This window comes from Notamacropus eugenii, chromosome 2 (assembly GCF_028372415.1).
Source record: "Notamacropus eugenii isolate mMacEug1 chromosome 2, mMacEug1.pri_v2, whole genome shotgun sequence".
Taxonomy (NCBI): Eukaryota; Metazoa; Chordata; class Mammalia; order Diprotodontia; family Macropodidae; genus Notamacropus; species Notamacropus eugenii.
The window spans coordinates 276309523-276323184 of NC_092873.1; the positions used below are offsets into that span (position 1 = coordinate 276309523).

At 38.0% G+C, this 13662-nt stretch overlaps 1 protein-coding gene, 1 long non-coding RNA gene and 1 pseudogene across 4 annotated transcripts in view; 2 read left to right on the top strand and 1 right to left on the bottom strand.

Annotated features, from left to right (window-relative positions):
- Positions 1–10087, bottom strand: part of LOC140527292 (uncharacterized) — a 44935-nt gene extending 34848 nt beyond the window's left edge. For both annotated transcript variants that reach the window (XR_011974750.1, XR_011974749.1), the window contains exon 1: positions 9953–10087. This is a non-coding gene — a long non-coding RNA (uncharacterized lncRNA). The remainder of the gene's footprint in view (positions 1–9952) is intronic.
- The window catches only part of LOC140527289 (putative ferric-chelate reductase 1), a 55703-nt gene that overhangs the window by 21353 nt on the left and 20688 nt on the right, over positions 1–13662 (top strand). For both annotated transcript variants that reach the window (XM_072644101.1, XM_072644102.1), the window contains one exon: positions 9987–10068. In XM_072644101.1, coding sequence (XP_072500202.1) covers positions 9987–10068 — 82 coding nt within the window. The remainder of the gene's footprint in view (positions 1–9986; positions 10069–13662) is intronic.
- On the top strand, positions 5700–6693 carry LOC140527291 (POU domain, class 5, transcription factor 1 pseudogene; annotated as a pseudogene).

Below are 13662 nucleotides of genomic sequence, written 5' to 3' on the forward strand. Positions count from 1 at the left end.
TTTTATGAATGTATAGGTATAACCTATTTCAGATTGCATGCCATCTTGGGGAAAGGAGGGAGGTAGAGAAAATTTAGAACTCAAAATCTTATAGGACTAAATGTTGAGAACTAAAAAAAAAAAATTTTTTTTCAAGAATTTCATAGTCAGGACTTCGTCTGGTCCATTTTCTAGTTAAGCACTAAGGAAAGGTACAAAATAGTGGCTGAGGAGATCTGAGGAGGGAGGGATGAATTCTGAAGACAAATCCAACAGATTTCATTAAAGAGATAGCACTTGACAGGTTGAGACTATTTGGAGGGGGAGATAGTTATCCTTTCATCTTATTTTTTAAAATAATATTTCTCCACAATTATGTATATAAATAATTTTTAACATTCTTTTTTAAAATCCAAACTCCCTTTCCCTGAGACAGTAAGCAATCTGATATAGGCTATACATGTGCAATCATGTAAAACATTTTTATATTAGTCATATTTGTGGAAGAAAACTTGAAAAGAAAGAGTGACAGTTTTCTTCAATCTGTATTCAAACAACATCAGTTCTTTCTATGGAGATAGATATCATTTTTCATCATGATGCCTTTGGGATTGTCTTGAATCATTGTATTACTTAGAATAGCAAAGTCATTCACAATTATTCATCATATAATACTGCTGTTATTATGTTCAATGTTCTCCTGGTTCTGCTCACTTCACTCTGCATGAGTTCATGTAAGTCTGGATTTTTCTGAAATCATCCTGCTTGTCATTTCTTACAACACAATAATGTTCCATTCTGATTATATGTTACAACTTGTTCAGCCAATTCCCAATTGACAGGCATTCTCTCAGTCTCTAATCCTTAGCCACCACACACGCACGAAAAAAAAACTGCTACAAATATTTTTGTACAAATGGATCCTTTTCCTTTTTTTTAAATGTCTTTGGACTACAGACCTAGCAGAGGTATTGCTGAACCAAAGGGTATGCACAGTTTTATGGCCTTTGGGCACAGTTCCAAATTACTCTCCAGAATGGTTGGATCAGTTCACAACTCCACCAATGGTGCATTAGTGTCACAGTTGTCCCACATCCCTCCAACATTTATCATTTTCCATTTCTATCATATTAGCCAGTCTGATAGATGTGTACCTCAGAGTTGTTTTAATTTGCATTTCTCTAATCAGTAGTGATTTAGAACAAAGTAGAGGATATTTTAACAGAAGATGAAGTCAAAATAAGTTCTAAGGTATGAATAAATGATCATCAGCAGAAAAGAATGGGATGAATTCAACATAATTATGAGTTGGTTGTTTGCTAGGAGCATAGAATAAGTGAAAGTAATTTAATAAGGTAAGTCTGGGAAGTTAGGTGAGTAAGTTTTGGGGGCCACATTATAGAGAATCTTCAGACCAGGATAAAAGATAAGCAATGGGAACTCACTGAAGATTTTTGAGCAAGAGAATGATATGATCAAAACCATGGGTATCAGGAGGATTATGGGATGTTCAGAAAAGATTAGTACCTCTGAAGGCTTGCTGAGCCCTTTTCAGGGCTGCTCATCCATGTTTCATGTTTGTCATCCAACTCTCACCTGTGGCTCCAAGAAGCCATAGCTTGCACAGCAGATACACCCCAGTAAAATTGTCTTAGCAGGTAGGCTAAACCAGGTTGAGGGTAACAGAAAGGCATCAAATCCATCAGTGAGTTAGAGGAATGTCTACCCTAAACATGTGAAGACTTTCCCTGGTGTAATAGGTGGATGAAAACAATTTGTTCTCATGGCCATGGAGTCAGCTAAAGCAGACTCTGTGGAGCACTTAGAGTTTGGGCAGATATCGAAGATGCTAAAGTCATCCACTGCATCCTGGGTCATTGCCAGTCTTCTTGTTGATCTGCTACTGGACTCTGGAAGAGAGAGTGAGACTGAGAACTTCACTCAATTCTGTCTCACTTAAGTCCCATTCACATGCAAGTCAAGAAATCACCCATTACCCACTATTTTACCCCAAAATTGTGTTGTCATTGGTCCTCTTTGAAAATGAAGGATGAACAATAACATTTTACTGTGAGTAAGAAGAAAGTAAGGAGACCAGAATCACCGAACCTGAGTTGAATTCTGAGGCCATCTAGCCCATCCCACAAATGAACTATCTCTGACAAATGGTCATCTAACCTTTGCTTAAAGACTTCCTGTGAAGGGAAACCCACTATTTCCCAAAGCTACCCATTCCACTTTGGATAGTTCTAATGTTAGGAAGCAAACCTATTATGATGCCCTGTACGTAAAATCTAGAAACAAAAATTTTGTTAAATATTTTCATTTTAGTTTTGGTTCTTTTCTGTTAATATAATTTCTATATTCTATACGTAGGATTTACACCTTTTTTGTAAATACTTTGGTAACTTGAGACTTAATGTTGGATCCTTGCTAATCTTAGGGGAAAGAATGTCAGTATTCCTCCAAATAAGATAGAATGCATTTTATAATTAGCGCATGCAGGTTGCAACCACCAAACAAGGTGGAGCACCAAAATTTAGAGGCTCAAATATTCAATTGTAATAGTTCCTCTAACAATGCAGATTGTTTTCTGCAAAATCCTTGCCCATGTCCTCCCTTGATTTCACCATAGGGGAAGTCCATTCAATATGTTAGGGGCCTTTCTCTTTGCATCTTTGACATTTGGTATTCCTTATAGGATACATATGACTTGTCCATCAGTTGTTTCTTGCCAAATGTCTAACCCAATTTTTTTATCTTATATTTCCTTAACATCCTTAACTCTTTCTTCCTAGTAGGTTCTTATTTGTAATGCATCACAGTCTGCTCACACCAACCATGTGCCTCTCCACAGACCTTTGTATGATAATAATTTTTAATTAACCCGTAATTTAATTTTAATTGGAAGCTGCAGTGTTCAGCTAGCAACCATATAACAACATCAACAAAATATTGATTTTAAAAAGATGAGACTTTGTTTCAAAGTTCAAATTTTTTTTTAAAAATCCAGTCTACTTTTCCCCTTTAATTGAATCCAATTTAGCCATTTGTACTGTCTGTGTAAAATAGATAGATAGATAGATAGATAGATCGATCGATCGATCTAAACCTCTAATATATATTATAGAGATCTCTCTCTCATCCACCCAAATTATTTTGGGTCTCATATTGTTTGAGGGGAGAATTGATAGGGATAGCAATGTTAGCAGCAGTCTGAGTCTCAGTGACAGTTGCTAAATAATGAGGATCCGTTGCCCAAGATAAATATATTTTTACAAATGAATGTTTCACCCATATGGAATGTTGGCCACAAAACCACAGAAGGGACTTTCCCTAGAGCAACGTCTGTGCACTATCCATCTTGGCTTATCTGAAGGTGAACTTGACTCATAATAATATCATTACCACAAATTAATATCCCCAAAGTGGGTTTTTCTGTATGCATTATGGGTAGCCGGATGCGCAGCTCCAAGTTGCCTTCATAACCAGGCAATTGTGGTTTGGACCAGACTCCAGGTATTTGTTAATATTTTCTGCTCTATATAAACCCCATGCTTCACTCCAGTGGAGTGCCCATCTCCCTTAAGGAATAGGTCCTGATGGGTGCATCACCTGAAATAAATGTCCTTGCTTGATTTGGAGACATTCTGCCGTGATATGCCTTTCACCTCATTGGAATATATAAAACATCTGTTTCTGCATGTATAAACTTGCCAGACAAAGTTCTTTGTATCTTTCAAGGAAATTTGCATAATTTTGATTTGTGTATTTAAAGCATGTTGTTGGAATATAACCTTTAAGGTGGCATTTTATTGCACCAGATCAAATTTTTTATAGTAAAAAATAAGCCTAATCCTATCTTTTATTCTTTATAGCTTTCAGTTGATTATGTGATGATAAAAATGAGATCTGCAGTGGAAAACATTTTTTAAAGCCAAATTGTTTCCTATTTTCCTCAAAGACATTCTTGAAGTCTGTATAAATTATTCTTATAAAAATTTCTAGATTGGGAAGATATACATACATTCCAGTTAATTTGTTATTGATATGCTTTTAGTCACTTTTCTTTGGTATTAATAAGAGCAGACTTTTTTTCCTGCATCTTTGGTGTGTTTCCCTATAAATCAATCTCTCAATAGCATCATCTCTAGCATGGATCTCTTCTGTGTATGCTCAGTCTACTCTAGCTGCTTTTCATTCTCTTTACTGCCATTTCTACTTTCTCATAAGCATCTTGCATTCAGACATAATGGTTCTACTTTCCTTGATGGCAAAAAGTTTGTTATAAAAACTCTTTGCACCTCTTTTCCATCTTTTCATTTGTCCACTGTAAATGTCCTCAGAAGGCTTTGTTTAGTATCTTTCACCAAGTTTTACTTAAACTGATTTTGTTTCCTTTACTTCTTTCTGTTTGATGAAGCAATGTTGCCCAAAATCTTCCACAATAATTTGCAAATGAGTTTGTCATCTAAACTCATCCTGTTTTTGGCCATCATAGCTCTATACTCAGCCAGTAAGTCAAGTGTTTCCTGATGAAAGTTTTTTTGTAGGAAATAACTGCAATTGATATCTCTGTCCTTCTATCTGTATCTCCTTTTTTAAATGATCAATAACTTGGTTAACTTCAGGTTAAAGGCATTTTATTTGCATGCCATATCTTTTTGTAATTTTTATTTTTTTAGGTTTATACTAATTTCCCTAGTAAGTCAGGATCTGCCTATATACATATGATTCAGGAATGAGTCACTTTCTGTTGATCAAAATATCAATTTCCTTTTTTGTTTGGCTATATTTGATGCTTGCTCCTTCTTACTTCTTCAAATTCCTGTTTTGAAGAAAATACTCATGATATAGAGACCTACAATTCTTTGGCCTCTCTCCTTCCTTATTCCAGAAACATATTTTTACTATCCTCAACTATTCCCAATTTTGTAGGAAACCATGAATCTATACCAACCAAGCGATTCATTAATTAATTAGGTTTATTGTATAATTGAAATAGAAAAGTAACTCTGGTCCAGGACTACAGTAGGATTAGAGAGAAGGGTATGGATGAAAAATTGTAGAGTTAATAAGACTTGACAACCATTTAGATATGGGGAATGAGGAAAAAGAAAAGTAAAGGGTCACTCCAAGGTTTTGAGCCTGCACAGAAGTTGGTAATGCCATTAACAGAAATACAGAAAGAGTATGTGTCAATTTAATTTGGAGGGTTTTACCAAGTTCTTTATAGAAACTCTCTACCTTGATGACTCCACAAGACTGTAGAAGAGACATGATTTCTACCTCTTGGCAAAAAGGTGGTGGACTAAAGGTGAAGAATGAGACATATGTTTTCAGATGCAGCCAATGTGTGAATCTATTTTGGCTGACTATACTTTTGTGGTATAAGAAAGGGTTTTTTTAGTAGGGGCAAAAGAAAGAAAAGTGTTAATTGAACATTAAAAAATGTAGAAGGAGAAGAAATTTCAGAAAGGAACATAAATAGGGTAGTATTGATACTATTGTGTAAAATTTAATATTAAAATTTATAATGATAGGATGTATGTGATATGAGATTATATGTAATAATAATTATTTTATTCAATAAACCTCTACTTGTTTATTCTCTGAAAGAAATAGAGATTGATGCCCCATGACCAGACACCTGGCTCCTGAATATTTCTCACCACCCCCTAGCGGGGGTGGGGCCGTGGGTTCAGAGCCTATTTGGAATTGGCCAGGCTTTCAAGGCCCACGCGGTGGGGCTGGAGCAGGGCCAGGACCCGACGGGTGGGGAATGGTCCCGTACCATCCCTTGTACAATATGTGGGGAGGAGGTAGGTGTCTACTGTGAACCTCACACCAAAGTGGGAGTGATGGCCCAGCCTGCTCAGCAGCTCACAGTCCCCGAAGGTGAAGCAGGATGCGGGGTAGGGAGCCCTTCCGAGTGCAGCTCCTCAGGGCCCCGCGCCAGTGCTTGGGTCACTAAGACTGAGCCGGAGCAGCCACAGGAGAACCTTTTCCCAGAGAAACTGGAGCAGTTTGCCAAGGAGTTAAAGTGGAAGTGGATCACTCTGGGTTATACCCAGGCTGATGTGGGCATCATTGTCTTTGGCAAGGTTTTTAGCCAGATCACCATCTGTCGCTTTGCAGCACTACAGCTCAGCTTTAAGAAGGTGTGTAAGCTCCAGCCACTGCTCACGAAGTGGCTAGAAGCTGCAGGTGATAAGGACGACCTTCAGGAGCTGGGCAAGGCTGAGACAATCCTTCAACAAGCATTGAGAGTGGATTTCCGGGAAACCTGGAAACCATGTTTCTCCAGGGCCCCAAGCCCACCCTTCAGCACATCAGCAACATCGCGGAGGAGCTGGGCTTGAGAAAGATGTTGTCCAGGTTTGGTTCTGTAACCGGTGCCAGAAGGGCAAAAGCAGCAAAGCAACTCACCCCAAGATTTTGAGGCAGCTGGTTGCTTCCCTGATGGACCTATGCCTTTTCCCTTGCTCCAGGCCGTCCATTCAGTCATCCCAGTCCTGGCGGCCCTCATTTCACCACTCTCTATTCCCCGGCTCCTTTCACAAAGGGGGTGCATTTTCCTCTCCCCCTGTTACCCCTCTGAGCTCTACCGTGCATTCAAACTGAAGGACTTAGCCCATCCTTGGGCACAGGAGGTGAGAGACTAGACATGACGAACCCAACAAATTGTTTTAAGGTCTGGGAGTCGTATGATTAAGCTCTCTGTATCCTGGGGGTGTCTGGGAGCAGGGGAGGATGGGATCAATATTTCAGAGACTGATAAACTGATTTTTTTGAGGGGAATAGGTGGGAGGGAAGTTGAGAAGTTTGCCGTTTGTTAGTTCTGCGTCTCTTTCATCTCTCTACTCTCAAATAAAGCAATCTGAAAAGCAAATCTAATCGATTCAAAACCCTTCAAATATTTAAAGACCTGCCTTGGGTCTCCCCTATGTCTCCTTCAAATTAAACATTCCTAGTTGTCTCAAAAAAAAAAAAGAAATAGAGATGGATGAATAAGTAACAATTATTTGTATGGGATTTTTTTTTTCAAATACTTATTGCCACCACTGAAATACAAGATGACCCAGTAACTGAGATAATATTTCTTCGTGGAAACAAGGGGAAAAGAAAAGTAACATGACACGAAGAAAACTACATTCTTTTTACCTGGTGGATTCTTTGAGTTTATTTCTTATAGCTATGCAGCTAGAGAATTCACTCTTTTCAGACCAATGGACCCCAAAGTGTTAGTGAATATAATAACTTATTTATACAATTACAGATATGAGGTAGCTACGTTAGGGACCAGAAACAAGCAAGCTCTATTTAGTGAGGTCAGGATCAGGCAGAGGGGAGGAGATTTCAAGGCCTTCTTTGGTGTTTATACCAAGGTCTGCAGTCCTGGCATATGGCACTGAGTAAGAGAATTGGGCAATTAAACTTCCCAGATGAAATACAGGGTACCTCAGTGACTGCAAGCATGAGAAAGAGTGAAGAGAGATAGCTATAGCTGAAAGACAGAAACCCAAACTTTTGAAAGACAACATTTATGAAAACCCAAGGAAAAGACAGAGAGTAACTTTGGATATCTAAGTAAATCAGGTGCTCCACCTTTGCAAATTGGCTCCAAAAAATAGAGTTCTTCACGTTGTCATTTCTAAATCAGGAAAACATGTTTGTGCATCAGTGTAAGAGAGTGGACTTCGTTAACACTGATTTCATTGACAATAGGGAACTACCAGCTAAGAACTCCCTCTACAAATTCAGGTCAGCGCTATCTTTGCAATATACTCCGAGTTATCTCTGAGCCACTGAGAAGTGAAGTGACTTGCTCAAGGTCATGCAACCAATGTGTGTCACTTCTCAAACCCAAGTCCTCTTGGTTAACTATTCACAGCATCATGCCACCTCTATTGTCAGCATGTAAAGACAAAAGCTATAGAATAAATGGGAGAAGAAAAAAGGTAGATTTTTCATCCAGTTAAAGAATTCTGTTTTCCACTACAAACACCATTCTGAAACTGAACCTAAAATAAATACAAAAATGCATGACTAGTCATCTATAAAAGTAACATACTTTAAGAGAGAATGTGTGTATAAATGGAGTATTGAGATGGCAAGAGTGTCTCTTGAAGTGTAACTAAGATAACAGTTAGCCATGGTCAACTCAATAGTATTTTAAAATGTCAGCAAGTCAACACACATTTTATTAAGTGCTTGCTATGTGCCAGACAATGTTACCTATCAGAAAGATGACTATTGTATGGATTCTGAAGTCTGGAGAGCTAAGGAGTCTGAATTGGTCAGTGTGTTTTTAGCACTTCTTGGGTCTGTTGCCAATTTGGCTTCCTTTATGGTGATTATGCAGGCTGGAGATAATAGGAATGGAAAGAAAGAAACAGATATGAGTGACTTCAAAGAGAGATTCAACCATGGGAAAAATACATTTAAAGGCAGGGCAGCTAGGTGTTGCAGTGGATAGAGCACCAGTGCAGGAGTCAGGAGGATCTGAGTTCAAATCTCACCTCAGACACTTGACACTCACTAGCTGTGTGACCTTGGGCAAGTCACTTAACCCCACTTGCCTCATCCTAGGTCATCTCCAGTCATCCTGATGAATATCTGGTCACAATTCAGATAGCTCTGGAGGAGAAGTGAGGCTGGTGATTTGCACAGCCCTCCCTCACTCAAAACAAAGTCAAATGCAAGTCATGTCATCATTTCTCTGATGGCGTGGTCTTCTGCAGCAATAAAGGACAAACACACACCTTTAAAGGCATTTTAGCAGCAGGTTACTAGTATATTATTGTAATAGGGTATTAGATTGCTTTAATTGTGTTTTTCCCATTTGGATTTGATTTCAAGATGTCAGTACAACTCCTGAAACGTTAAGTCAAAGCTTCTTGATATCCTTTTGTTGTGTATTTTGCCTGGAGATCAAAGTATTTATAAGTATCATCATAGTCCACTGGCTTAATTTGACCTGGATTGAATTAAGGATTTTCTATTTATTCAGTCCAAATAATATTTTGACATCATTGGAGAAAGATCACATCAACTAATGAAGCTACTTATTGTGTTTTCCACTGGATCCATGACACATTTTTGGTTCAATCAAATTTGGAGACCATATATAGTCCTATTTAGGAGAGACAGTAGTGAATTTGAGACTTGGCAGAACCATAATAGATTTAACCATGTCCCTGAAAATGCCATTTTTATTAGTTCTTCATATGATTGTGTGCTAGTATATTTCAAAAAGGGAACAACATTCCACGTGACAGTAAATACTCTAGTTCTCTCACTGATTACTTGAGTCTTTTTTATGCAGGATATTCCAAAGATCTTGGGGAAATTTTAAACTCCTAAAGCTTATTATTTATTATCTTATTTAATCAAACTTATCGCAGCACTAAATTGCATTAAGACTTTTGGGATATCGTGTTCATTTACAATACACAAATAAGCAGCGAGTGCAAAACTGAGGCAAAGGTTTGACAGTAATCATCAAAGAGAGTATAAATGTTATTTCCTTTGAGGTGGCTTGATTGATTATCACTAATAATAAGTTAGCCTTTGCAAATCTGGGGAAAAAAATTCGGTATACTTTTTTTGTTCCTCAGTCTATGTATCATTGGGATTTTTTTGTTTGTAGGTTTTTTTGTGAGAAAATCTATAAATGCTTTGGATAAAGTTCATTAAAAGCTTGAATTGGCCTATAAAAAAGATTTGACAATAGATTCCATATGTTGGGGGAAGGGGTAGATAAGAAAGAAGGGAGAATTGAGGATGACTGAGGTTTTGAAAGTGAATGGTAGTTGGCAATACCATTAACAGATATAGGGAAATTGTGGTGTGTGTGTGTGTGTGTGTGTGTGTGTGTGTGTGTGTGTGTGTGTTTGATTGGCAGAGGGAAGAAAAGTTTACTTTTGATGTGTTTAACTGTGACACAGAACAATTTACACAAATATCTTACCTCATGTGTAATCTGGTTCTTATTTCCTTGCCAGAGCAACTGTGTTTCAAGATTTGGATGAACCTGGAGTTAGTATTAAAAGCCAGACTCTCCAAACTTTGACAGGATCAACCAAGGTAAATACATGTTTTTAAGCTTCAGGTACCATCTAGAACTCTGAGGAAAAGGAAGGAAGAAATTAAGTTGAATGAAGGTTTTCTCTCTTTCTTAGCACACATTTATCTGGAGCATCTGCACCTCTTCAGATTTGAACAGTTAACCTGCTGACCTATGGGTACAAAGGAGGCTCCTAGGCATAGTGGGACCTAGCAGACAGGGAGTCAATACCCCAGGGCTTTTTGCCCAACTCTATTTCTGTTGAGGGCACCACCATATTTCCAAGAGTCTATATTCAGAAACTCAATGTCATACTAAACTATCCCTCTTCCACCTCATTACTAATCAGTTGTCAAGTCTTGTCTATTCTATTTCCATAATGGAGCTCACATCTATTTCCTTCTCTCCATTCTTGTGACCCCAGCCCTAGCTCTGGCCCATATTGCATCTCACCCAGATAACTGGGATTACCTCCTAATCAGTTTCCATTTCTCTATTCTCTTTCCACTATATAGTGCCTCAGTGGTTTCCCCTTGCCTCCAAAATGAAATACAAAATTTTGTACTTCTCAAAAGCTCTTTAGAACCTGTCTGGATCCAGCCTTCCTTTTCCAACTTCTTGTTACCTTCCATACACTGTACATCATACTGGTCTGTGTGCTGTTCCCCTTAGACATTTCCTTTCTCATCACTGTGCTTCTATTCAATTTGTCCCTCTAACCGAGAGCACATTCCCTCCTTACGTCACTCAACCCAAACCCTATATCATTCATGAATGATATCCTGACATCCCCAGTTGCTAATTCCCTCCTTCCAAAAATAGATTTTTATGTATTTTGTGTTTGTTTCCCTATACATATTTTCCTCTAATAGACTATAAGCTTTTTGAGAAAAGTAGCTATTCTTTGTTTTTTCATGATATCCCTAGCATTGTCCAGTGTATGGTAGATACTTAATAAGTACTTGTTGAATTTAATTGATTTGAACTGAATTCTGTGACTAACTTTATTAACTTGAGAGCAATTCAGTCAGTCAGTAAACTTTTTTAAAGTGCCTGTTATGTGCCAGGCAGTGTGCTAAGTGCTAGAGATACAAAGGTAAAAGATATTCCCTGCTCTCAAGGAGTTCATAATCTACTGGGCAAGATAACATGCAAATGAAAGTGTTCGATTAAATTATATATAAGATAAACTGGAAATAATCATGTCACCTAACTTTTCTAAAATGCATTTTCTTCATCTGCAAAAGAAGTGTTTTGACTAGATTATCTTTTAGGTCTAACAATCTATTCTAATGCCATTTTCCAGAAGCCTTCTCACCTTGGGAAATCCCTCTGCCCCTGCAATCCCTTTCTCAGATCAGTTACTCACAGGAATCTCAATTTTAAGGAAATTTCCAGCCTAGTGATGTTCACTCTTTCATTTTCCTTAGGGCTCCACTCCTGACTCTCTAGACGTCTTTCCCCTCCATAATGCTATACCTTCTCCTTCTGCCCCTTTCAGATGCCTTTTATGTATTTATCCTCCCCCCTTTAGAATACAAACACACTGAGGTCAGGGACTCTTTCTTTAGCTTGTGTTTGTATTATTAGCACTTGGCATGGTGCCTGATGGCTTAATAAATGCTTGTTAACTGTTTGGGGAGGGGATTGACGGACACCCAAGATGCATAATTTCAGTCATTTTAATATCAGAGTTGAGTCTCTGGGAAATCAGTATTAGGAAACATCTTTCTAGGAACCCTATGAATAAAATAATCTACAAACACATATCTGACACAGCTAAGAAAAAGGCTATCGAGAACAGACTAAAAGTTGTTAACAGTAGAGATTAACACCTATTGAAAATTCAATTCAGCAAATGATTAAACTACTATCTACTAAGGTAGAGAAGACAGAATTCCTGCCTTCATGGACTGTGGTATAGTGCTATATATGAGAGGCAAATAACTGCAATACAAAATAATGACATTTTTATATAGGAGAATCAGAGAAGATTGCCTTGTAATTTCCCTGATATGCCACATCCCGTCACTTCTCTATTCCTTCTTTCAAAAATCCCCTGTTGTCTATCTACTGAATGAAGTGTAAATTCCTGATGTTTACACATCCAAAGCCTTCTGCAGGCTAGTTCCAATATACCTATCTATTCTTATCCCTTACTCTCCATCACATATTTTCTGCTGCAGTCCAGCTGGACCTATCTTTGTCCACTATGCTTGTCCTTTCCCCTTTCATCTCTGGGTCTTTGCCTTCACAATCCATCCAACCTAGAATGGACCCTCCCATCCCAATCTCCATTTTTGCAGAGCTTGCCTTCTTTCAGGGATCAACAAATTGTTCAATGAAAACTTTCCCAAGCACTCTGCCCACCAGTGGTTGAGGCTGATCTCTGATCTTTTAGCCCTTTGTCTGGACCTTTTCTTTTCCCTTCTCGCTCTCTTATAGCCCAGTTATGTTATGTACTTATTCTCCCTCTCGTATATATCATGGTTAGTTAATTTTCCACAACAAATGTTCAGAATCTTTTCTTCTTTGCCCTTGCCCCTTCCAAATCTATTCATGAGTCTGAGAGTAACTTCAGGAAGGAGGTCTTTTTTTAAAAAAAACTTCTTTTGGGGGGTTTTAGAACAATGAGTTAGAAGGAAAGTTTTTCTTTTAAAGCAATGCCCTCCCTTCTGTGATCCTGTGGGTTGCACTGTCTCTTTCTGCGAGTCTTCCAAAAGCAAATGCCTACCCTGTCTTAGGCTAGAAATCAGTACTGATGTCACCGCCCCAGCTAACTTAGAGTAACTCTTCAAACTGAAACTGATTTCTTAAAGGACCAGGGTGTCCCATTTGACTCAATAGCATGAGGTTATTCATATATTTGAGGAGAGGGCCTGAATCTCCTTTGATTTCTACGTAGGAAGCAGCCCCAGAAGAAACTCCTTCTACCAGTGCAGTCCTTCAGCTATTCAATAACTTACAGTTTTAGAGAATTGCTTAAGACATTAAAAAGTTAACTGACTTGGTCAGGCTAACAAAACCTCAATGTTTCCTAAGTAAGACTTGAACCCAGCTCAGTTGGGGCCTGATCTTTAATCCACAATGTTATACTTGTCATTGTTTAGTCATTTCAGTTGTGTTTGACTCTGAGGCCCCATTTGGGATTTTCTTAGCAAAGATACTAGGTTTGCCATTTCCTTCTCCAGCTGATTTATAGATGAGAAAACTGAGATGTAGGGTTAAGTGACTTGCCTAAGGTTACACTTCTAGTAAATGTCAGTGAACAGATTTGAACTCAGGAAGATGTCTTCCTGACTCTAGACCTAGTGCTCCCTAGCTGCCCCATACTGTGCTACTTCTACATATTACATACATATACCTGAAATTCTCTGTTTTATATCCTGTTAATCAATCATCTACCCAACCCTCTTTAGGAAAATTTTAGAATTTTATAAAATTTATTTTTTTAATTTTATAAAGTAGAAAGCTTACAGAACATATGATAAAAAGGATAATTAAATATGAATCTTTTTTCATTTCAATTACTAAAATATTAATTTTAGATATTCATTAAGTGATGTTCATGTAAAATATCTTTATACTACTTTTCCTAAGTAAATCTTTTGTGT